Source organism: Trematosphaeria pertusa (genome assembly GCF_010094035.1).
Source record: "Trematosphaeria pertusa strain CBS 122368 unplaced genomic scaffold BU26scaffold_17, whole genome shotgun sequence".
Lineage (NCBI taxonomy): Eukaryota > Fungi > Ascomycota > Dothideomycetes > Pleosporales > Trematosphaeriaceae > Trematosphaeria > Trematosphaeria pertusa.
The window spans coordinates 230,799-254,486 of record NW_022987228.1 but is presented as its reverse complement, the minus strand read 5'-3'; the positions used below and the strand labels follow the sequence as shown (position 1 = coordinate 254,486).

The 23,688-nt window shown below is 54.7% G+C and overlaps 12 protein-coding genes across 12 annotated transcripts; 9 read left to right on the top strand and 3 right to left on the bottom strand.

Annotated features, from left to right (window-relative positions):
* Positions 1-213: 213 nt before the first annotated feature.
* Positions 214-637, top strand: BU26DRAFT_569977 (uncharacterized protein; the record flags this gene model as incomplete). Its single annotated transcript, XM_033833953.1, has 2 exons — positions 214-429; positions 602-637. 2 exons carry the CDS (start codon positions 214-216, stop codon positions 635-637), a joined length of 252 nt encoding a protein of 83 aa, XP_033678280.1.
* BU26DRAFT_114834 (uncharacterized protein) lies at positions 545-1,381 on the bottom strand. Its single transcript, XM_033819441.1, has one exon. It carries the CDS (start codon positions 1,259-1,261, stop codon positions 824-826), a length of 438 nt encoding a protein of 145 aa, XP_033678279.1. The 5' UTR covers positions 1,262-1,381; the 3' UTR covers positions 545-823.
* BU26DRAFT_114831 (uncharacterized protein) lies at positions 1,197-2,302 on the bottom strand. Its single transcript, XM_033819440.1, has one exon. It carries the CDS (start codon positions 2,101-2,103, stop codon positions 1,387-1,389), a length of 717 nt encoding a protein of 238 aa, XP_033678278.1. The 5' UTR covers positions 2,104-2,302; the 3' UTR covers positions 1,197-1,386.
* Positions 2,303-2,566: 264 nt separating this feature from the next.
* BU26DRAFT_509810 (uncharacterized protein) lies at positions 2,567-2,950 on the bottom strand (the record flags this gene model as incomplete). The annotated part of the gene is made up of 1 exon (XM_033827172.1): positions 2,567-2,950. One exon carries the CDS (start codon positions 2,948-2,950, stop codon positions 2,567-2,569), a length of 384 nt encoding a protein of 127 aa, XP_033678277.1.
* A 736-nt stretch (positions 2,951-3,686) lies between these two features.
* BU26DRAFT_569975 (uncharacterized protein) lies at positions 3,687-4,049 on the top strand (the record flags this gene model as incomplete). The annotated part of the gene is made up of 1 exon (XM_033833952.1): positions 3,687-4,049. One exon carries the CDS (start codon positions 3,687-3,689, stop codon positions 4,047-4,049), a length of 363 nt encoding a protein of 120 aa, XP_033678276.1.
* Positions 4,050-4,907: 858 nt separating this feature from the next.
* Positions 4,908-5,528, top strand: BU26DRAFT_569974 (uncharacterized protein; the record flags this gene model as incomplete). The annotated part of the gene is made up of 1 exon (XM_033833951.1): positions 4,908-5,528. One exon carries the CDS (start codon positions 4,908-4,910, stop codon positions 5,526-5,528), a length of 621 nt encoding a protein of 206 aa, XP_033678275.1.
* A 196-nt stretch (positions 5,529-5,724) lies between these two features.
* On the top strand, positions 5,725-6,300 carry BU26DRAFT_554810 (uncharacterized protein; the record flags this gene model as incomplete). The annotated part of the gene is made up of 1 exon (XM_033832288.1): positions 5,725-6,300. One exon carries the CDS (start codon positions 5,725-5,727, stop codon positions 6,298-6,300), a length of 576 nt encoding a protein of 191 aa, XP_033678274.1.
* Positions 6,301-7,013: 713 nt separating this feature from the next.
* On the top strand, positions 7,014-7,956 carry BU26DRAFT_554809 (uncharacterized protein; the record flags this gene model as incomplete). Its single annotated transcript, XM_033832287.1, has 1 exon — positions 7,014-7,956. One exon carries the CDS (start codon positions 7,014-7,016, stop codon positions 7,866-7,868), a length of 855 nt encoding a protein of 284 aa, XP_033678273.1. The 3' UTR covers positions 7,869-7,956.
* A 137-nt stretch (positions 7,957-8,093) lies between these two features.
* On the top strand, positions 8,094-9,343 carry BU26DRAFT_523614 (uncharacterized protein). Its single transcript, XM_033830083.1, has one exon. The coding sequence runs from the start codon at positions 8,305-8,307 to the stop codon at positions 9,145-9,147; it is 843 nt and encodes a 280-aa protein (XP_033678272.1). The 5' UTR covers positions 8,094-8,304; the 3' UTR covers positions 9,148-9,343.
* Positions 9,344-9,482: 139 nt separating this feature from the next.
* Positions 9,483-10,263, top strand: BU26DRAFT_523613 (uncharacterized protein). The gene is made up of 4 exons (XM_033830082.1): positions 9,483-9,749; positions 9,811-9,820; positions 9,881-10,083; positions 10,145-10,263. The coding sequence occupies exons 1-3, from the start codon at positions 9,597-9,599 to the stop codon at positions 10,054-10,056; spliced, it is 339 nt and encodes a 112-aa protein (XP_033678271.1). The 5' UTR covers positions 9,483-9,596; the 3' UTR covers positions 10,057-10,083; positions 10,145-10,263.
* A 3,118-nt stretch (positions 10,264-13,381) lies between these two features.
* On the top strand, positions 13,382-20,491 carry BU26DRAFT_523611 (glutamate synthase). Its single transcript, XM_033830081.1, has 5 exons — positions 13,382-13,683; positions 13,741-13,781; positions 13,834-17,192; positions 17,347-20,021; positions 20,078-20,491. The coding sequence occupies exons 1-5, from the start codon at positions 13,496-13,498 to the stop codon at positions 20,238-20,240; spliced, it is 6,426 nt and encodes a 2,141-aa protein (XP_033678270.1). The 5' UTR covers positions 13,382-13,495; the 3' UTR covers positions 20,241-20,491.
* A 158-nt stretch (positions 20,492-20,649) lies between these two features.
* BU26DRAFT_465801 (uncharacterized protein) lies at positions 20,650-23,672 on the top strand. The gene is made up of 5 exons (XM_033825204.1): positions 20,650-20,816; positions 20,878-21,002; positions 21,050-21,803; positions 21,858-22,532; positions 22,580-23,672. The coding sequence occupies exons 1-5, from the start codon at positions 20,734-20,736 to the stop codon at positions 23,475-23,477; spliced, it is 2,535 nt and encodes an 844-aa protein (XP_033678269.1). The 5' UTR covers positions 20,650-20,733; the 3' UTR covers positions 23,478-23,672.
* The last annotated feature ends 16 nt before the right edge of the window (positions 23,673-23,688 follow it).

The window sequence follows — 23,688 nt, the reverse complement described above, 5'->3', positions numbered from 1 at the left end:
TCAAGAAGCGGTGAATACACCCGCAATCCGCATTCACGACCGATATGTCTCCGCCTCCTTTCTCGCATATCTAACCGCCGCACTTTCTTTGTTCTAGTGGCGCTTTCACATCTCAAGCTCAACATCCAGCCAACACCACCACTATATCAGCTCGCTCCCAACACGACCAACCAACTAACATCTCCCTCAACTCAACCATAACCGCCAACCAACATGTCCCTCAGCGCCGCTCTCCGCCGCGCCATCAGCCACCTACTCTACTGCGCCACCGCCTACCTACTCATCCTCATCGCCACTCTTTGCCGCGCCATCAGCCACCTACTCTACTACGCCACTGCCTACCTGCTCGTCCAGATCGTCGTCGGCTTCTGCGTCTTCGCTATCCCTGGCATCCTCCTCTGCTTCTGGGGTGTTCATATCATCTACAAGGTACTTTCGCTTATTTTCGCGTTTGCAATGTATCTCGTAATAGAGGCGCTTGTGGAGGGGGAGTGAGTTGAAGAGGAGGGAGGGGAGTTGATGGGCGTTTTGGATGGTTGATCGGGGAGGGGTGGGAGATGTTGAGTGGATGGGAGGCAGGGAGGGAGGCCGACAAGGACAGATGAAGGGGAAAGCTTTGTTCGGGTTTTCTGGTTGAGGGTGGGCAAAGGATGCGACTGGTTCTTTGTCTTCTGGTCGTGAAGCCGGCTTTCTCTTCTTTTCTATTCACATTCCCCCCCCCAATGATTCGAAACAGAGAATAAGGGCTCTACTCCTCACTGCCTCGGCAGCTTGGCTCCACAAGATGCTGTCCTCTACGCGAAGGACGTCCGGTGCCTTCCTTTCAGCTGTCGTCTATTTCGCCGCCGTCTACGCTACCGCCGTATACGCCATCATTCTCATCGCATTGGGTGGGCTTCACGGCCCTCGCAGTCGCCCACTTTGTATGCCTGGTACGAGAGGTACCGCAATTCCCGGCTTCTATCGCAGTGGTGGTGGCGGATGTTTTGCCCTTCATACGATGTAGAACGACGAGAAGCTGCAAGGGTGGGGAGTAGGACCAATATGAGCGGTGTTGAAGGCGGAAGAATGAGCATGTAGGAGGGAGGACACGAAGCGGTAGAAAACGAAGAGGCAAAGATGATAAGGCTAGGCGGGAATAGAGTTGGTAAACGAGTTTGGTATTGAAGATTCCGAAGCTATATGGGTATTCCTCGACCGAAAAAGCCTCTGAGGCTGTAAGAGAAACCGAAAGGGGAAGCAACAGGCCAAGTATCAGCATTCATAGCATTGGAGTCGTCTGTTGCGAGATCCACCAAAGGCCACCGATGATGCCAAAGACCAATGTAACGTCCCAAACTATCGCAAGACGCCGTGGCATCACAAACCCTTCCCACACGCTGCCTCCTACTCAGCATCTACCTCGTGCTTCATCCTATCCAGCGCCGCCTTCCGCATCCTCACCCGCTTCTCCTCATCCATGACTAACTCCTCGACCGTCACCTTCGCTCTTTCCGCCTCATGCTCATTCTCATCCTTCACCTTTCCCCAGTGGAACTTCTTGTTCTCCTGCAATTTCTTCGTCGGCGTGCCATCCTTGTTCAGCAACCCCTTTTCCTGCAACACTGCGTACGTCTCCGGTGCATATTTCTGAAGGACAGAGAAGTCGCGGTTGGCGAAGGCGTCCGCGAAGGGGGTCTGGTAGCCGGGGGTGGAGACGCGGCCTGTGCGGTGTTGGTGGACATGGATGGTGGAGACGTCGAGGTTTGTGGTCGCGGGAGCGGAGGGCGAGGAGAAATGGTGCGGATGTGGCGTACTGGGTGCAGGCTGGAAGGGTGTTTGGAATGGAGTGGTGGAGTCCGCCATCTCCGTTTGCGCGATATCCTCAACGATCGCGTGGGGCTTCTTGCTGGTGATGCGTGTCCAGAGGTGCTTGACGTCGCGCATCAGGCCCAAGCTGAAGGCGCTAACGAGGCAGGCTAGGATGAGGACGCTGCAGATGGTAACGAACTGTCCATATGGGTCCGTGAACCAGTATTCGATGCGCGTGTTGGTAAGCCAGTCGTGGACGCGATTGTAGTAGCCAAGGGCGCGCTGCTCCCAGTCGAAGGGTTCACGTGCCATGCTGAGGGCCAGGGTTCGGTCGTGCTGGAGGAGTTGCAGAGTTGACGGCGTCTGTCTGAAGGGAGAGAAGGTGGGTAGAAGTTTATACTATCTGGCAAACAACGAGGTGCGGACATGTCATGGAGTGAATGCTAGGGTCTTGGCGCTTGGGCGTTTGCATGTCTCGGGTACTGGCGAGGTGGCTGCGGGAAGTGAAAGGAGTGTGGCACAGTACGGCGGCAGAAATGTGGATTTTAGCGGATGTGCACATAGATGTTCTGTTTTGCGATGGCATGCTTCCTTCTAAATCGGAGAGGTGCAATTGTCGATTCCTAGAGGCGACAAGCTGAGGTAGGGACAACCTCGGAGATTTCCGACCCGCCAAACTTATCTTACCACCTGCTCTACTTTCTGAATGTCTATTTGAACCCACCGAGAATCCCCGAAATCTCCAACTGTCGGGGGAAGTGCTTCCACGCCCTCCTTAGCGCCGCCGCAAGCCGTTCCCCAGACCCTCCACATCTCGATGCGGTCGCCGATTCCCCTCCATTACAAATGGCGGATCCATGCCCTGCGTTTCCCACTTCTTGAGCAGCGCGTCGACCTGCATGCCGGGCGGATACGCGGATGATGAACGGCGTCGAGGTCGTGTGGGCGGTTCGGGATGTCGCTTGCGCCACGCTTTGGTGCAAAGGGATATCGAAACACGAATTGCGGTGATGATAGCGGATAGTAGGAGAAAAGTAAGGATGGGATAAATCTCGGGTTCCAAGTCGATGATCCTACGTGCGGTCGGACTTTCGAGGAGTTTCTTCCATGCGTTTCGAGAATAGGATATAAGCGCTTGAACACCTGGAGTTGCTGACATTTCAAGGTGGTCAACTAAGAGAAGAGGATCCGTCAGTTGGGTTGGTGTTGTCGTAATTGCACTGCGTAGATGGAACAAAGAGTCCTTTTGTGCCGAGCCGCTTTGTCGGAGGAATACTGGCCTGTGAATTTGCGCGCTTCCATTCACTCCATGGTTGGCTTTGAATATTCGCTGATGGTCTCATTTTTAAGTGATATCTTGTCCTTCAGTGAGCAGAGGAGAGAGGCCGATAAACTGTCAGGGATTGATTCTTGCTCGCTAACCCCCTGAGACGATCACATAAGCGTTGCATAGATTATCAAAGTGTTCGGCGCTGCAGAAGTACCGTGGAAAGGTTGAAGAGAGCGCTTACTGGCATCTTTGAGCTCATGGCATGCTTGGTGTAAAAGATGAACGTCCCAACAGAGTCTAGGAGAGCGCTCGCATGCTCCTAGAGAAGGCGAGGAGAAACTAACTACTAAGTCATTAGCCGCTTAGAACTTGATATAGCTATTAAGAGATAATCGAGTCGACTTCTTTCAGACTGCAATGTCCGAACTCACTTCCCCAACATTGTGAGGATGTTCCTTCAGCGGGGTAGAGCAATCATTGTAACCTTGTTCGCGCGTTGTGCACGATCAGCACGTCTCATAAAACACCTCATATCCACCTATTATACGCAAGCTCCCAAAAAGGTCTCGCCTTGAGCTCCGAAAGTCTAGTCCAGCCCCACACATGCAAGTTCCCGTCAGTGTCCATGGCACCTATATTTCAATACACTCCTTTCCCCGTCCCGAGTCTATACCGCCAGGACAATGCATTAATCCCACCATTCATGTGGGCCATGAGCGGCATCGTAATCGTTTTCACTGGCTTTATCATATATATCGCGTACCGACATATCCGCTACCATGGGCCCCAGGACACCGAACACTTCGAATATGAGCCTGATACTAGACGCGACCTGAAGGCTGAGATTGCGAAAGCCCGGCTCTGGATACATATGGACTCCACAGAGGAGACGCCCATTCCTTGGCTATTTGGAGACGATGGTGGGTCTGGGTATGGGACGATGGCGAGCAAGTCGCGTCGTGGTGATTGCGAATATTGCGCACGTTGAGTGAGGCGACCTAGAAACTGATTATACAAGAGGTGGAGCATGAGAGCGGCTGTGGATACGAGAGTAGCTGATAAAAGAATGAGACCGATATTGATCATCGTCAAAAAAAAATAATTTATGTTCGCGATTCGGACGAGAGAAAGTGAGGCCTCCAAATCGTGGAAACCGGCCGGCAAATGGAAGTCAGGCGACTTTATGATGGCATGCCCGTGACAGACGTGGGGATTAGTTTCGCTGAGGTCTTCAGTGGAACATTTGGCAGGTCGACAGGCGTTGGGGTGCGGGGATGTGGAGACTATTAGGAACCAGACTGCACGATGTATTTGCGGAGGACCTCGGGAAGCCGCCTGACGTGTTTTAATCCAATTAAAATACTCCTCAACTAACCTAGGTCATTCCTGCTGCCTCATGAAGAGAAGGCGTGGAGCTCTCTTCGGCAGCTTCCTTCATAGCGGTACCTTTTGCCACTGACTTCATCATTTGTCACCTTTTACGTCTGGAATCTAGGCGTGGTAGTGTATTGCATGGGTGTAAATCCGAGTTCCCCTGATGCCGTGCCTGAAAGAGCTAGTTCGTTAGTTCCTGTCCAAAACATGGTTCAACCGCGCTTGACCGCCGATGTTGGGCTCACTTTTCCTCCCGACATCGAATCGGAACAGATGGTCAACAGTCACGAGAACAAAGTCAAAGTCAAAGAACCTTGGAATGTGGAGTCCTACGTCGTGACCTCCAGGTACCTGGGAAATATAATATCCCGTTGTCGGTTGCGTATCGCTTGTACTTTCCGTCTTCGAGTTGCTTCAGCTTATCACTTCTGTCCTCACCTGTGTGGGTTTCTTGCGGCCTTCCCAAAGCTAGATGGAGTCCCTCAAGCATGCACAAAATGCCGAAAAGTTAATCAACACCGTCAATGAACGCTCTAACCTCGCCCGACGAGCGGATTCTTTTCATGAAGAACGGGACGCCGATCAAGGCAGCCAGATCTCCCTTAATGCTTGCATATGGGGGCCGCACTTCATTGGGAACAGGGTCCGAAGCCGCTACGACCGATCGATGGAAGAGGTGGGCACGACCCACGAGGCCAATATCTTCGTGAAGAACCTGTGGGAGGGACTCGCCGAAACCTTTCCGTCTACGGACATCTCAGACACAAAGATCGAAGTGATTATCCAAACAGTCGTTCGGCATCAACCACGCGCCGTCTTTCACGATAGGAAACCGGGTCTGGTGTACGATAGAGTGCTGCTTTCACGAAACCTTCCGGCTGTCATGAGCGTAGCCAAGGATATGATACGAAAGCATTATGGCTATGGCGGATTTCATGAGCTGGACGATCAGAGCTTGTGGTATTGGAAGAAAAGAGTTAGAAATGGGCTTGGTTGGGATATTCCAGAAGACGACATGGCTTTGCCTACGGAGGTGCAGACGCCTGGCTGTGAAACTCACCCGCAGTGGCTTGAACTCTTCCAGCCAACGTGAGCGCTGCGCTTGGAGTGTATTTCGTCGATCCGCTCGCTGAATTCCCTGCTCTCGACGGGCGCTGTTCACCTTCACTTCGACGTCAGGAACCCCACCTTCACATCCACCACTGAGAGCCTTCCGACACCCCATCTCTATAAAAGCAAGTCAATCCTGCGCTGGCTCGCCCCCCAACTACCAACGAGCTTCGCGCAGCATGGCTACGAACGATCAGCTTCCTACCAAGGCCAGTTTCCTCCGCGACAATCTCCACGTCACCGACTCCTGTGACATCTGCCACGAGCCCTTTGACGCAACTCATCACCCTACCCGCATCTGCACTGCAATGTGCAAGCATACTTTCGGGTCGACGTGTCTCGCGAAATGGTTTAACTCCGACCAAGAGAACAACAACAAGTGCCCGACCTGCCGTCAAGCCCTCTTCCGCAAGACCTTCGTTCCGACCTTCACCGATGGAACCGCTCAATCATCCGGCAGCATTCTGTTTATCGAGGCCATCGATAATCGCAAGGTTGGCGAGTTCTTCGCACGTTGTATGTGGGACCGACTTCGGCTGCTGTACCTGGGCCGCGAAATCGCCGACTCCGAGATTCAAATTTTCATTAATCAGGCTCTCTGCCATACCGCCAAGGAGAACGATACCGATCACCCATGGGGACTATACCTCGGGCACGAGAACTGGCCAGCGATGCAGGAGATTTCCAAGGAGATGATCTTAGTTCACTACCAAAACGGAGGCGACGTGCCATTGAGTGAGTCGAGTTTGACGTAGATATGGATGCCAAAGCTTGACGAGGCTCTGGGATGGAAGCTCTCCTGAAGTCTTCGAAGATGAGCTACGAAGAATGAAGCAGAGTCCGAGGGGGAGGCTAGGGCGGCGTACACTTTCTCATGACGCACGGTTGGAGAGATGAACTCGCCTTCCCGCCATTCGACGCTCTAGAATGCGGAGGTCTAGAGCTGGACCGAGATCGAGGAATGGAATACTGCACTGCAGCCAAAACGGAGCAGAATCTGTGTGATGTGAGCGTTGCGCCTAATCCTTTCTTTCTGACTTATGGTCGCCATTGCTCCGGAGTCTCGCCACGGACAGATTACCTTCACTTTGCTTAGCATGATAATCCGAAAGGAAAAAGACCAAACAATCTGGTGAAGGTGAAGCTGAAGGTGAATGTGAAGGCGAAATACAAACGTACCCTTGCAGAACTCCAACCAGCTATCTTTCCAGCACTCCTCTCCTCTTCTCTCTAATACCACACCACACCACACCACTACCGTCGCACTGGCATGCGTCACACCCAGTCTCGCGACAAAGTACGCAATCCAGCTCTAGCACGCACCCTTCTACAGTAGCAACATCCATGCCGTCCAACCATCAAGGACAACGCTAATCCCGGAACACGGCATCTTCCCATGATCACCATTCTCGTTGGCCTCACAAAATCGCGCTGCACTCCCACCAATATCGCCAATTTCCCTATCACAATGGAAAACAACACGGCTCTCCCTTCCAAAAACGAGTACCTCGCGAACCAGATCGACGTCATCTCCGACTGCAGCATTTGCCACGAAGGCTTCGACGATGAGCACCGCCCCGCTCGTCTGAGTGGGCAGAATAGCTGCCATCACGTCTTCGGATCGACTTGCCTCAGGCGGTGGCTCGAGTCTGATGAGCCGGCTGCTAACAAGTGTCCGATGTGTCGTAAGATCCTCTACCATCAGAACGAAGGCGAAGAGCGCGGAGATGAAGAGGAGGGTGAAGATGAGGAGGACGAGGACGAGGATATGGAGAGTGTGGGGACCAGTGACGACCAAGGTTCTGAGCAAGAGGACGAGGAGGACAGGACGAGATCTTCGCGGGATCCGCGATCTATTCCACAGTCTGGACCTCCTCGCGGGCCGATATTTTGTCTAGGCTACAGCAATGAATATTGGAAAGACGCCTTACAGCAGCTGCCGCACAAGTACGATGCAAAAGAACTCACTAAACTGATATGGGAAACCGTTTGGGACACCGCGGAGCTGGATTACATCTTCGAAGACGATGTGGAAATTGCGATACATCATGCCTTACGAAATAGGCATATTCGGCGAGATAGTCGGAGGATAGTGCATCTATGGTCGATTATCTGGTTTCAACAATGGCCCGGTGTACTGGAAGTTGCTCGAGATATGATTCGGGCGCACTATAGGAATCGGGAGTTCGTCGACTTAGGCGAGGAGGAATTGGACGACTGGGTGCAGAAGATGTCGCAGGCGCTGGATTGGCAGACGTGTGATGAGAATAACTGCCAGCTTGATGGCGCGCCGTGTGCAGGCCATTGGGGAGACGGCCCGTAGGATAATGGCCGGGAGTGGGAAAGGCAGGTGGGCCGACGTTCCTGTTCCCTCTGTGAGGAGCATCTGCCATCGACGAACAAGAGTTTGGAGACTCATAGGATTCAAGGAAAACAAGGCGTTCGAATGTTCAAACATCGCCAGCAATCCGGGAAACATATATGCAAATCTGTATTCCTCGTTAATCAAAGATACCCCCAGTTCCAGCTAGTAAGTGCTTAACTTTTCCTATGCTGTTTGTGGCAACGAGACTTCAACTATGCTACGTCAAACAATGAGCGAGATTAGGTTGGCGAGAGTGACGGCCGGACGAGTTCGTATTGGGTCTGAACAATGTAAGCGTGAATATCGCCGGCTCGTGCCTTCACAAAATAGAACCAACGATATAGAAAGGATTCTCGCATGAGCCGGACACGGAATGGATCACAACTGCAACTCAATGGCTCCCACCCCTCCCCCTCGGACTCCCCCTCGGGACAACCTACACGCCCTGGACAACATCCTCGACTACGTTGAGCAAAAGCGCGACGAGAACCGCCAGGCACAGCGTCAGGCACACAATCGTACATGGAACGACTTCGAGCAGAACGAGCAGCCCCTTATCCGTCCCAATGACCTCTTCCCAGACATCGACGAGGCCAGGAAAGCCATTCTCAATCGCAGCCTGTATCGCTTCTTGACAGCCTGGATATCCGAGACCATCCAGCTCTTTCCCGGGCAGCCTTGGAACTTGGACTCGCACGTGTTCTGGACCCAGCAGGTTCGGATGGAGCTGGAGCTCCGGCTCTGGCGTACTAACTTCTTGGGACGGGACCCGGTGGAAGATGAGCTGGACTTCCTCGTCCTAAACGCTATGGACTTCGTCTGGCCTCGTGTGCAGAAGTTCTTTGCAGAGCAGCCATTCTTAAAGCGTCTTAAGACGGGGCGTAAAATGGAGACTGCCGAGGAGAAGATTCAAAGGACGGAAGGTTGGAAGTCTCGGAGTGAGCCGAAAATGTCCAAGTTGCGCTATGTTTTCTTACGCCAGGAGATCGAGAATGATGCGGATTTGCAAGCCGAGGCTCGTGCCCTAGTGGAGGCGATGGATACGGAGATCAAGGAGGAATCTGAATCCGATTATCAAGGGGATGGTGACGACTCGGACGTTGGGGTAGTGGATGAAGATGATGACGCTGACTTCGAGATGAAAGAGGAATCCTCGGACAGCGACCGCGACGTCTACATCAAGGAAGAGCCAGATGATAGGGGTTCAATGTCTGCATCCTCCTTCGTCTGCATGTAATTGAGAATGGGAATGGAAATTCAAAATTCAAAATCTAGAAATGGGATAAAACGACAATTAACAATCGTGACGCGTCAACCAAGCTGTAAATTAGAAGTGACGAGATCTTAACCCCGACTGGCGGTGTGTAACTCTGGTTTGAGAGTCTGAAATTCTCCTCGGCGCAGCGCAGCTACAAGGTAGCATAGCGATGTGTGCGGCGCTTGATAATAGGGCAAGGAGCAAGCGTGATTGTGAAACGTTACCGGGTCAACTTGACAAGCTAGACCTTTTCAGGTTAGTCGCTTTCACTTTCGCGAAAGCATTTAGACTCAACTTCACCTCCCACTTCCTCTCTCGCCATCGACTCCAAACAAACAACGTACCAACACCTCAATCGCACGCGATAACGTACGCTCCAATCACCGCGCTATCGAATTACAGCACCACCTACTCACATCGCAATCACTATGGCTGATCAGTCGGGCGACCACCAGATGGAGGGTGTGGAGGCCCCCACCGGTGCTGTCGACAAGGGCAAGGGCAAGGCGCCGCAGGTCCCACAGGGAATGGAGGAATCCGGCGAGGAGGATTCAAGCGACGAGTCCGGTGCTGAGGAGCAGGTGAGTCCCATCCGCAGGCCAGAAGTGCCGCCGGCGCAAAAAGCTAACATCATCGCAACAGGGCGGCGACGGTACGATGCTCCCTATTTTTGCGTAATCGTCTCGAGATATCATATTGACATATCTTACAGAAGAGCCTGTAGATGAGGACACCATGGAGGAGATCGATACTAGCAACATCGTCGGCAGCCGCACGCGCGGAAAGAACATCGACTTCGCCAAGGCGGCCCAAGAGCTCGGCGACGAAGACGATGAGGAGGACGACGAGGACTTCAACGATCCGGATGAGGAGATGAAGGACAATTAAGCGCGCGCGGGTCCTCCTCGTTCTTCCGTACGTCTTTCAACGTCAGCTTGCCGCCACCCTCGGTCGCATTCGGCTAATTCGACGGCAGGCTCCGTTCGACGCGACTACGAGACTTCGACGTCCATACTTTGGGTATTCGGATTGGGTCGGTATAAACAAAAAGCGCATTGGCATTGGGAAGCGGGTAGGCTCACATGGAACATGGAGTCTTGGCGCGGGTTCTGGAGGCTGGCTGGATAGCGGTGGGGGGAGGGTCTGTTGTGCGCATCTCTGTATGCGGCACTTCTTGAAGCACGGATGCCTTCTGCATGCACAAAGCCCCGGCAGGACGCATGAATGATATACCGATAACCTCGATCTTCTCGTGTCCAGGTATTGCTCTCATGCTTCGGTCTTCGGTTTTCGCCGCCCGCCCGGAGCCGCTTTAATCGCCTATCCTATCCAGTCTGCAGGTCTTTTATACGGATTCCAAATCCGGGCTGTGCTCTGGGATGCTTCCAAGCCTTCGCACGCCGGCGGTATTTCCCCGAGATGCCTCGCTCAACCTACCTCGGGTAGCCCTTGCAATGGACAAGGTTGTTTCAACAGTCTGCGACAAGGTATACCCCAAGGGTCGCAAGGTCCAGCTGCTTCCCTGTCAACGATCTGGGTTATGGAGGTGGAGGCCTGTCACGAAAGCAGGGTCCAGGCACCGTTGCGGGAGACACGCCGAGTAGATTCTTCTTGAAGTGCTCGAAATGCGGAGTCCCAAGATTCGAAAATGCACTGTGCGGATTAAAGTGCTCCAAGTAAATTATGACACATGAAGGTCGCAGTCATATCTATTACTTCTTGTGAAGCCCTGTGTTCCGAATGCTTTTCTTGCATCAACCACAGCATGCTGCCGTCAGCGGTGGTGTGCGGCCAGAATGGACGCTGATTCGCTCCGCAGCCCTGTAACGATCGCTGCCTGATTGGTACGCAGATCTAGCCTCGGCGTTTTGGGCTTTCCAGATCCTGATCTCCGAGATGCAATGCAAGACGGCGCAATTCGGCCAGACTTCGTGAGTAGGATAGATGTGCAGTAGTGAGAGGCGAAGAGTGTCAAAAGGTTATTTACGCGGTCCGCAATCCCGCGCTGCGCTACGCATTAGCCAAGAGGTTCGAACGCGCAATTGCTCGATGATCTGTTCGCAGCAAGAGAAAAAAGAATATGCAGGCAAGACATCACGCGGACAGAAGCTCAAGTCGGATGTCCCCCGTAAGAGAGAGATGTCCGCCCAGCGGTCCACCCCCATGGCACGGTCAGGTCAACCAGAGCAGCACTTCCGGGTGAATTTCGTGCCTCCCACTCTGCCTCTCCCAGCCCCAAAGCGGCAATGTATTAGGTACATAGAACCCCGTCTGCACTCTCCGCCCTTGACCGCCAGAGGGTGCCGCAGAAGGTCGCGGTTACAGCTGTGGCCCGCTGTCTGGCCTCGAAGGCAGCGGAATAGCCTGGGTTATCCGCCGTACCCGTTTTCCATTGCCATATGGATGCGATATCGGCGTGCTGGGTGTGGATGCGGAGGGCCAGAGGGTATGGGACCGTGTTCTCGTGACTCATGGAAACATCAGGCGAGGCTCTCCCGCTACGAGGAGCCGTCCCAGCGCATGCAGCTCCGGTCAGTTCCGATTCAGAGGGATGTTGCTTTGTCGCCTGCGTGGCGGCGCTCGCCCAGACGTCGCCAGTTCGTCGCGAGACCGTCCGGTGAACTGCTCAGCGCGTCTCCCGGGAATAGAGGGCGGCCGCGGGCGGCGCTCGTCTGTGCTCGAGGGACAGACAACGGACATCTCGATGCTGCTCGGCGCAAGCAATTATAGTGATGTCGACGAGTGCGCTCCGCTGAGGCGGGGTCTTAAGGCTCTCCCGGCCTATGGAGCTGGCGCGTTCTTCCGCTCCTGGTGCGGTTCGAGGCCAGATAAGGGCCATCGCAGAGGACATGACCACCTAAAATTACGACAAAGCAGCGGCGGCAAGGCGAGGCTGCGGCGCCGGTCCAATGCGACGCCGCGGAATTCTAAGAGGCGCGGCGTGGGCTGCAGCGGCAATCTGGCCGGTGGAGCTTGGGGCAGCGGAAAGCCACATGCATGCTGCACGTCCCGGTCATCACAAGATGTCAAAGCGAGTTCGGCGCGCTGCCATTCGCCCTCGCGCCGAACGACGCGCCCACCGCCTGGACGCGGGCGAGGGCCCTGGCGCCATTCATGCCGCTTGCGGCTGTGGGAGCTGGCAGAAAACCGTGGGGTAACAAGGCAAATTTTCCAACGCACGACAGAGCTGCAGGGAAGCCGTCGAGCGTACATGCACACGGGCGGTCGCCAGGCGGCCGCTGGGGCTTCTCCGGGGCCTCAATGGGCATGTTGCAAGCGTCTCGGGGCCAATTGGGCTCTGCTGGGCCGGGTCGCTGAGCTCGCCGTGGCTCCGTTGTTGCTGGCGGAGGGGCGAGGACAAAGGCCGGCATGTGCGATATCGATGGCCACATTGAATAGCATACCAAGACCGCAACCAAGCCCGGGATATTCTGTGCAGGCGCCCAGGCGAGCGGAGACGCCCTCGAGACCGCTCACCACGCCTCTCTTGAAACGAGCCGACCAGATCGATAATTGGCAGCGGGCGTAGTGAAGGTGCTAGCGCAGTGAATTTTCGACGAACCCCACCTCCGCCGCTCCCTTCATAAGGCTCCCTCCCACCCAGCCGCGCTGCTGCTGTCCTCCTTCTTGCTCTCTCCACTTCTGCTCTTCTGCTCTCCCGCTGGAAGTTGCTTGCAGGAACGCACAGCGAGTCGTCCTCCGGCCCCGTTCCACCTGGCACCACTGCGAGTAAGTCGGATCCTGCCCTCCCCACAGCCTCTGCTGCATCCGCAATTTGCCTCGTCCATACACCGGCGCCCTCGAACTCCTGGTCGGCGCGCAAGCGTCTTACCGAGCGCCCTGCCACTGGAGAGCGCAACCCCGCGCTCTCCCATTCGCCAGCCGCCTTATCAACGCATTCGATGCTCCAGTGGCTGCTATCAGTCGCCGCCGAGGCGCCTGTAGCCTCATTGGCAGCAGTTCTCCGTATCGAGAGATCTCGGGCTGGTGACGGAGCCCGGCCGTCATGCCACTGCTTCGGGCGTGATTGACACCAGCGAACTCGATTAGCCCGCGCCAGAAGTTTCCCCACAGCTGCTGTTTTTGCTTTTCAGCGCTTCCCTGGCGGGGCAAATTCGGCCAGCTCATTAGCTTTCAACTCGCGTGCAAACAACTGTCTCTCAAGTCTGAAGTCTGGTAGCTAATTGTGAACCCTCACAGTACCCGTTCCAGAGCAACAGCTACCAGCCGAAGCCTCAAGCGACCCCGCCAATTCTCCATTTGATCCCCCGCCACACGACCTCGACACAGACAGCAACACCAGACAATTCGGCCGGCTGCCGATATAATGGGTAGCGTCTCGTTCACCGAAGATACAAAGCTGCCCCAGGATACCCCGATTGTCGAAGAGGAGAGCTCCGTGTTCCCCTACCAAGATGGCCCCGAGAACAAGTCGTGGGCGGGCACGCTGCCCTTGAAGCAGGGTCTGTATGACCCGGAGCTCGAGAAGGATGCTTGTGGTGTCGGTTTCGCTGCGTACGTGTCCTTCACAAGCTGTTTGTAAGAGTAGGGTTCGGAGCTAACAGTTGGTAGCCATATCAAGGGCAAGGCGAGCCACAAGATCATCTCCGATGGTAAGAACCTAAATTCGGTATTCATCTGTGCCTTAGCTAACAAATTATACAGCTCGATCGCTGCTATGCAACATGACCCATCGAGGCGCCGTGGGTTCCGATGCCCGAGACGGAGACGGCGCCGGTGTCATGACCTCGATACCCCATCGATTCTTCATGAAGGAGTTCGGGCGGGAGCAAGGCTTCAAGCTGCCGGAGCGGGGCCAGTACGCCACTGGTAACCTCTTCTTCAAGCCGGATCCATCCGCGTTGGACGAGACGAAGGCGATGTTCGAGGACGTGGCAGATCAGCTGGATTTGAGAGTGCTCGGGTGGCGAATAGTACCTCGAGACTCCACGCTCCTTGGTCCGGCAGCCTTGTCGAGGGAGCCAATCATTCTTCAGCCATTTGTCGTGCTCAAGGATGCATACGGAGAGGGCCGGGAGCCGAAGCCAGACTTCGATCAAACATTCAACAGTGGATATTTCGAGCGACAGCTCTACGTGCTACGAAAGCGTGCCACCCACGTCATCGGCCTGCATAACTGGTTCTACATTTGCTCACTGAGTAATAAGAACATTGTTTACAAGGGTCAGCTCGCTCCAGTCCAGGTATACGAATACTACCATGACCTGGTTTCCGTCGACTACGAGGGCCACTTCGCGTTGGTGCACTCGCGATTCTCGACGAACACCTTCCCTAGCTGGGACCGCGCTCAGCCGCTCCGATGGGCAGCTCACAATGGTGAAATCAACACGTTGCGAGGCAACAAGAATTGGATGCGAGCTCGAGAGGGCGTCATGAAGTCGGAACTCTTCGGCGACGACCTAGACCTCCTCTATCCGATCGTCGAGGATGGTGGTTCCGACTCCGCTGCGTTCGACAACGTCCTCGAACTGCTTGTGATCAACGGCGTTCTTTCTCTGCCTGAAGCAGTCATGCTCATGATTCCAGAAGCATGGCAGGGTAACCACTCGATGGATCCCGCCAAGCAAGCCTTCTACGAATGGGCTGCTTGCATGATGGAGCCCTGGGACGGCCCAGCTCTCTTCACGTTCTCTGACGGACGATACTGCGGTGCCAACTTGGATCGAAATGGTCTTAGACCTTGCCGATACTATGTTACCGATGACGACCGAATCGTCTGCGCCTCCGAGGTCGGCACTATCTCTATCGAGCCTGAGCGCGTTGTGCAGAAAGGCCGTCTCCAGCCCGGAAAGATGTTGCTCGTCGACACTGTTGCTGGCCGCATCGTCGATGACACTGAGTTGAAGCAGACGGTTGCCGCTCGGCACGACTTCCAGTCATGGGTCGAGAAGAATCTGCTCACCTTACCGAAGGTCAAGCAGCAGCTTAGCGAGAAAGGTTTTGACCTCGCTCATACTCTGACCGAGACACGGGTCCAGGAAGATCCTCGGCTGAGAGCTTTTGGATACTCGCTCGAGCAGGTTACTTTGATTCTTGCCCCCATGGCTGCCGACTCGAAGGAGGCTCTTGGATCCATGGGCAACGATGCTCCGCTGGCGTGTCTGGCACAACAACCCCGCTTGATGTTCGAATACTTCCGACAGCTATTCGCCCAGGTTACCAATCCCCCGATCGATCCCATTCGTGAAGCCATCGTCATGTCGCTGGAAGCCTACGTCGGCCCTCAAGGCAACCTTCTGGAAATGGAAGAGTCACAGTGCAACCGCTTGCTCCTTCCCTCGCCTATCCTTGATGTCGAGGAATTCAAGGCCTTGACCAACACGTCTGTGCTACATCCCGAGTGGAAGGTCAAGTACATCGACATCACTTTCTCGAAGAGCGAGGGTGTTCAGGGCTACATGGATGCTCTTGACCGCATCTGCGAAGGTGCCACCGAGGCCATTTCCGATGACGATAATATCATTGTGTTGTCGGACCAGGCAACCTCTGCAGATCGAGTCCCGGTCTCTACCTGTATGGCTACCGGTATGGTCCACCATCACCTCGTCCGGAACAAGTGGCGTTCACGAGTTGCTCTCGTTGTTGAGACTGCTGAAGCCCGCGAGGTCCATCACATGTGCGTCCTTGTTGGCTACGGAGCTGATGCCATCTGCCCGTATCTCGCCATTGAGTGCATCTTGAAGATGCACCGTGAGGGTCTCATCCGCAAGAAGATGTCTCCCCAACAGCTTATCGACAACTACAAGCATTCTTGCGACGGTGGTATTCTCAAGGTCATGAGCAAGATGGGCATCTCTACCCTGCAGTCCTATAAGGGCGCGCAAATCTTCGAGGCACTCGGTGTCGACGACTCCGTTGTTGATCGTTGCTTCACAGGTACCGCCACCCGTATTAAGGGTGCCACTTTCCTGGACTTTGCGCAAGACGCGTTCGCTCTCCATGAGAAGGGTTTCCCCACTCGCAGCATTGTCGATATTCCTGGCCTCGCTGAGACTGGTGAATACCACTGGAGAGATGGTGGGGAGCCACACGTCAACGACCCAACCGCGATCGCAAACATCCAGGACGCTGTCCGAACCAAGAACGACAAGTCATACGAGGCATACTCTATTGCTGAGTATGAGCGTATTAAGGACTGCACGCTTCGTGGCCTGCTGGATTTCAACTTCGAAGACCGCACGCCCATCCCGATCGACCAAGTCGAGCCATGGACAGACATTGTGCGCCGTTTCTGCACTGGCGCCATGTCTTACGGCTCCATCTCGATGGAGTCACACTCCACTCTCGCTGTTGCTATGAACCGGTTGGGCGGTAAGTCCAACACTGGAGAGGGTGGTGAAGACCCAGAGCGAAGCCTTCGGTTGGAGAACGGCGATACCATGCGTTCGGCCATCAAGCAGATTGCCTCCGGCCGTTTTGGTGTCACTAGCAATTACCTTGCTGATGCCGACGAGCTCCAAATCAAGATGGCCCAGGGCGCTAAGCCCGGAGAGGGTGGTGAACTCCCGGGCCACAAAGTCTCTCAGTCCATCGCCAAGACCCGTCACTCGACTCCTGGTGTCGGTCTGATTAGCCCACCGCCGCACCACGACATCTATTCGATCGAAGATCTCAAGCAGCTGATCTACGACCTGAAGTGCTCCAATCCCCGTGCTCGCGTTTCCGTCAAGCTTGTGTCCGAGACGGGTGTTGGTATCGTTGCTTCTGGCGTAGCCAAAGCCAAAGCTGACCACATCCTCATTTCAGGCCACGATGGTGGAACTGGCGCCTCACGATGGACTGGTATCAAGTATGCCGGTCTTCCTTGGGAGCTTGGTCTTGCGGAGACACACCAGACCTTGGTCCTTAACGACCTTCGTGGACGTGTCGTCGTCCAGACTGACGGCCAGATTCGCACCGGTCGTGATGTCGCCATTGCCTGCTTGCTTGGTGCGGAAGAGTGGGGCTTTGCCACTGCGCCTCTCATCGCTATGGGATGCATCATGATGAGAAAATGCCACCTTGTACGTCTCGTTACACGCTCCAGCATGTCAGTTTTTTATCCGCGGAAAGCTCTTCTTGAATGCCTTCAGCAGGTAATGACATGAGATATGCTAGGGAGTTAACCCGTCCCCTCCTCCTCTTGATTTAGGATGTCTGCTAACTGTGCCTTTGCAGAACACCTGCCCTGTCGGTATCGCTACCCAGGACCCCGAGCTCCGGAAGAAGTTCGTTGGCACGCCCGAGCATGTCATCAACTTCTTCTACTATGTCGCCAATGAACTCCGCGCCATCATGGCTAAGCTCGGCTTCCGCAGTGTGAACGACATGGTCGGCCACTGCGAGGTGCTCCGCGTCCGGGATGATCTCCGTACCGCAAAGACGGAGAACATCGACCTATCTCTGATCTTGACCCCGGCGCACACCCTCCGACCTGGCGTTGCTACCTTCAACGTCCGCAAGCAAGACCACCGACTCCACGTCCGCCTCGATAACAAGCTCATTGCAGAGTCTGAGCTCGCGCTTGAGAAGGGTCTCCCGGCGCGCATTGAGTGCGACATTGTCAACACAGACCGAGCCTTAGGCGCCACTCTATCGTACCATATCAGCCGCCGTTATGGTGAGGCTGGCTTGCCCCAAGACACCATCCATGCCAACATTCGCGGCTCCGCCGGTCAGTCCTTCGGTGCGTATCTGGCTCCGGGTATCACGCTTGAGCTCGAAGGTGACGCCAACGACTACGTTGGCAAGGGTCTCTCTGGTGGTCGTCTCATCATCTATCCACCTCGCACGGCGTTGTATAGGGCTGAGGAGAATATCCTCATCGGCAACGTCTGCCTGTATGGCGCCACGAGCGGCGCTTGTTACTTCCGCGGTGTAGCTGCAGAGCGCTTCTGCGTACGCAACTCTGGTGCCACCGCCGTAGTTGAGGGTGTTGGTGATCATTGCTGTGAATACATGACTGGCGGCCGGGTCATTGTTCTCGGGTCTACCGGCCGTAACTTTGCCGCCGGTATGTCTGGTGGTATCGCTTACGTCCTTGACATCCACCAGGACTTCGAGCAGAAGGTCAACCAGGAGATGGTCGAGCTCTCCGGTATCGAAGATCCTCAGGAGATCGCCTTCGTTCGCGGTCTGATCGAAGACCACCACCACTACACCGGCTCTGAGCTCGCTGCTCGCATCTTGCTCGATTTCAACCGCGCGTTGCCGCGCTTCGTCAAGGTCATGCCAGTTGACTACAAGCGGGTTCTTATGGAGGAGGCGGCTAAGGAGGCAGAGAAAAAGAAGAAGGAATACCCTCTTCCTATTCTCCCGGGCAACGCCGTGCGGTCTGCCCATGAAGAGTCTCGCCAAGCACAGCAGGACGCTGAGGCGAAGGAAAAGAAGAAGAACGACCTTCTTGACATCGAGGAGAGTGTGACTGACGCCAAGGCTGAGAAAAAGAAGGCACTCGTTCTCGACAAGACGCGAGGGTTTATGAAGTACCAGCGCCGCTCTGAGAAGTACCGCAACCCTAGGACTCGCACTCGTGATTGGCAGGAGCTGTCCCAGCGACTGAACGAAGACGAGCTCAAGTACCAGACGGCTCGTTGCATGGACTGCGGTGTGCCATTCTGCCAGTCGGACACTGGCTGCCCCATCTCCAACATCATTCCCAAGTGGAGTGAACTGGTGTTTCGTAACCAGTGGCGGGATGCCCTTAACCGTCTGCTCATGACGAACAATTTCCCCGAGTTCACTGGCCGCGTCTGCCCTGCTCCTTGCGAGGGTGCCTGCGTTCTAGGTATCAACGAGGATCCTGTTGGCATCAAGTCAATCGAATGTGCCATCATCGACCGGGGCTTCGAGATGGGCTGGATGGTGCCATCGCCACCCCAAAACCGCACTGGCAAGAAGATTGCTGTCGTCGGTTCTGGCCCAGCTGGTCTTGCTGCTGCTGATCAACTCAACAAGTGCGGCCACACTGTCACGGTCTATGAGCGCGCTGACCGCATCGGTGGTCTATTAATGTATGGCATTCCCAACATGAAGCTCGACAAGAAGGTCGTCCAGCGCCGTGTCGACTTCATGGCCTCTGAGGGCGTCAACTTCGTGACTGGCGTCGCCGTGGGTGCAGAGGGTCAGTCAACGTTGGAGTCTCTTCGTGCGGAGAACGACGCTGTGGTCATCGCCACTGGAGCAACTGTTGCCCGTGACCTTCCCATCCCCAACCGCAACCTTGAGGGCGTCCACTTCGCTATGCAGTTCCTGCACAAGAACACTAAGTCCCTCCTTGACTCCAACCTCACGGATGACACCTACATCTCTGCGAAGGACAAGCACGTCGTTGTCATTGGTGGTGGTGACACGGGTAACGACTGCATTGGTACATCAGTTCGCCATGGTGCCAAGTCCGTGGTGAACTTCGAACTCCTTCCACAGCCCCCGCCAGAGCGTGCTCGCGATAATCCCTGGCCACAGTGGCCCCGCATCTACCGTACCGACTACGGACACTCCGAAGTCAAGACTCATATGGGCAAGGATCCACGTGAGTACTGTGTGATGTCCAAGGAGTTCGTCGACGATGGCAACGGCCACGTCAAGGGTATCAATACGGTCCGCGTCGAGTGGACCAAGTCGGCGACCGGAGGTTGGGACATGAAGCAGGTTGAGGGTAGTGAGGAGTTCTTCCCGGCCGACCTCGTCCTTCTGTCTATGGGGTTCTTAGGTCCTGAGGAGCGCGTGCTTGCCGACATTGTTGAGCGCGACGCCCGCAAAAACGTCAAGACGACACCAGGCCACTACAACACCAACCTCACTGGCGTGTTTGCTGCAGGCGACTGCCGTCGTGGCCAGTCTTTGATTGTCTGGTAAGTCAATCTCCGACGACGATTCGTCCACAATGACATTGCTAACTCTCACTTAGGGGCATCAACGAAGGCCGACAGTGCGCTCGCGACGTCGACTCCTTCCTCACTGGCGTCGGCACCCAGCTTCCTGTTACTGGCGGCATCGTTAAGCGACCGCCCTATGAGCTTCTTACCAAGGCTAACGGAGCCCCGAAGGAGTTGATTACGGCTGCTGCATAGAGACTTTTGGAAAGAGACGCTTAAAAATGTGGCATGATCAAGAATAATGAGCTGATGTATTCAAAGCATGATTTTATGTGGCTTTTCCGCGGTCTATGGTTTATATCTTTGGGCATTTTCCTCTCGTTAGCTGCAAGATACCTTTTTCATTCCAAGTTGACGGAGTCATTTGGGCGGCATTTGCAGTGTAAATTTACAGTATCCCTTCGTAGTAGATATTGTTATGTACGACAAATAGCGGGTCTGGTTATACCCTAAGAGTCTCTCATGGTTACGGTGATGTCGACAAGTGTGTGTCTTCTGTTGAAAGAGCTGGAGGAGGTAATATGCCAAGCTGTGGCGCACCGTGGCGTGAGCTTGAAAGGGGACCGAGGGCCGTGCTCTCCCGACGTCATCGGCCAACCGACATCAGGCTTCCTTGAAACATCTCTCCCGTCTACCACATAGCTAGGTCAGCGCGCAGCATGCCTTCATAGCCTCAACGTTCGTGAATATGCTTCCGAAGCTTGGGTGGCATTCTGCTACCGTACGGAATTCTCTGTCCGCGCGGTCGCAATTGCAGGGATGTCTGACAAGGTTTGTTGCAGAAGCTTCTGTGGCTGCAGATCATGCTCGCAGGATGCTGATTGCTTATTAGGACTTCACTTGGAGCGCGACAGAGGTATCTAGGAGTTAGAAGCCGGTATGCATCATTGCAAGCAGGTGATAATAAGTCGGGACATATTAGCGCCGGACCTAACGAAGGGCTCTTGTTCTTCGACAGTACGTTCTGGCACTCACATGTGCGCAATGGCAGCTGACAATACCAGATGTCTTCCCACTGAAGATTCAGAAGCTCATTGGGGTTCCGTTCACATCTCATGAAGACCCACCGAAATTTCTGGATAGATTCATCAGCCCAAGCATCGCGGGGACGGATCCTAGCAAGGTCATTGAGAGGGCTTGCAGCAAGACCAATCTACCGATCAAGGCTACCGAAACGCTTCTACGGCTTAAGGAAGGTGGGGCGTTTGTGAAGTTCACGCACGATGGGAGTACGCCGACGTCCGAGGTGGAGAAGGTGCTGAAGAAGTACTTGAAAGAGGAGCCCGTTAAGCCCTGGTGGAGCCCTTGGAGACGCATGCACGTCAATGTCGTCAGAGGCCGTCCTTGGGTGGAAGACCTCTTCCGACTGCCTACGCCGCGTGTCAAGGTCGAATTCATTCCCTCCGAGCCCGGAGCTGAAGCCGTCGAGCTATCGCAGGAGCAGCTGTATTCGTTCTTCCGGCCGTATGGAAAGTTGAAAGATATCGTCACGCAGCCCCCGGATTCGAAGATTCTTCCCAAATTCGCGTACCTGGATTTTTCTACCATGTCGAAGGCTATTATGGCCAAGAATTGCATGCATGGGTATCTTGTGAGCGAGGCGGAAGGTGGTGGGAAGAAGGGAACGATTCTGGGGCTTAAGTATGAGCAAAGGATTAAGCCGCATTGGATTAGGGATTGGTTGGTCAATCATCCGAGGATTGTTATTCCGGTCATTGCTGCACTGATTGCGGGGATCACGGTTGCGGTCTTCGATCCGTAAGTGCTCGACCTTCGACTACAGTTATTTAGGCATGCTAATCTCATTTGTAGGATCCGCACTTTCTTCGTCAAAGCGCATATCACGAGAGTGTTGCACATCCAGGACAACAAGTGGTATAAATGGATTGTGGGCTATGCAACCGACATAATTCCGTGGCATAAGAAACCAGACGAAGATGCCGGCATGGAAGCAGTATGGGACGACCGAAAGGGCAACATTGAACAGATTCAGACTTGGTTGATGGAGACAGCCGACACTTTCATCATTGTGCAGGGACCTCGTGGCTCGGGCAAGCGCGAACTAGTCGTCGATCAAGCACTGAAACATTCAAGGTACAAGCTCATCATCGACTGTAAACCCATTCAAGAGGCGCGGGGCGACTCCGCCACGATCAATGCAGCGGCTGCAGGAGTCGGTTACATGCCAGTGTTCTCGTGGATGAACAGCATCAGCGGCATGATCGATATGGCGGCGCAAGGTGCTACGGGTGTCAAGACCGGTTTCTCTGAGACGCTCGACACGCAACTTTCGAATATATGGAACACGACCGGGACAGCTCTCAGGCAAATCGCCTTGGACCAACGTCACAAGGACGATAAAGACGCGCATCTCGGCGATGACGAGTGGCTTGAAGCGCACCCAGAATGCAGACCCGTCGTCGTGATCGATAATTTCCTGCACAAGAGCCAAGAAGGCGGCGTAGTGTACGACAAGATTGCCGACTGGTAGGACATCCCGAGGTGCATCATGGACGTCTGCTAACAGCTACTAGGGCCGCCCGTCTAACAACCGCCAACATCGCCCACGTAATCTTCCTCACAAACGATGTCTCCTTTAGCAAGTCCCTCTCCAAAGCGCTCCCGGACCGCGTCTTCCGCCAAATCTCGCTTTCGGATTGCAGCCCTGAAGTCGCCAAGACATTCGTCCTCAAGCATCTCGACGCCGACGTGGAAGACGATCCCGAACCCCGCGACGGCTCGGCAAAAACCATCCCCTCGCAGACCCGCACCGATCTCGCCGAGCTGGACACATGTATCGACCTGCTCGGCGGACGACTTACGGATCTAGAGTTCCTGGCAAGGAGAATCAAGACGGGCGAGACGCCCACTAAGGCTGTACAGGAGATTGTCGATCAGTCTGCGAGCGAGATATTGAAGATGTATATTTTTGGCGGGGATGAGGGCGACACGACAAGGCGCTGGACCGCGGAACAAGCCTGGTTTCTCATCAAGCAACTCGCAGCAAAAGAAACCCTGCGCTACAACGAGATCCTGCTCGATGACGTGATAAAGGCCGGCGGCGAGGGCACGCTGCGCGCCCTCGAACAAGCCGAACTCATCTCCATCATGTCCGGGCCCAACGGTCGCCCTGCCCTCATCAAGCCCGGGAAACCGGTATATCATCCTGCGTTTAAGAGACTGACTGAGGACAAGGTGCTGAAGAGTAGGCTGGATTTGGGCATCTTGACGAATCTGATCAAGGATGAGAATGCGACGATAGAGAAGTGCGAGAATGAGTTGTTGCTGCTGAGTAAACTGAAGGAGAGGCCCGGCCAGATGATGGGGAGGACGCAGTATCTGCTGAATAAGCTGGCGGCGAGTCAGAATAAGGTGGAGGGGTATGAGGGCGAGCAGAAGGTGTTGAAGATGGTGCTTGGAGAGGAGTACTAGGTAGGTAGATGATGGGAAGGTGGGGGGTGGCTTTCATGCCGAAGTTCGAGGTGAGGAATGTACGTACATAGTGATACCAATCTCCTTTCCACAAGTACATATGCATGGCGAGAAGCGCGAGCAGGTTTGGTGGAGGCGCGGAGTGCGCGCGAATAATACATTAGTACGGATACAAGAGGTGCTATAGATCTCTTTTTGCAAGTAGATGCGG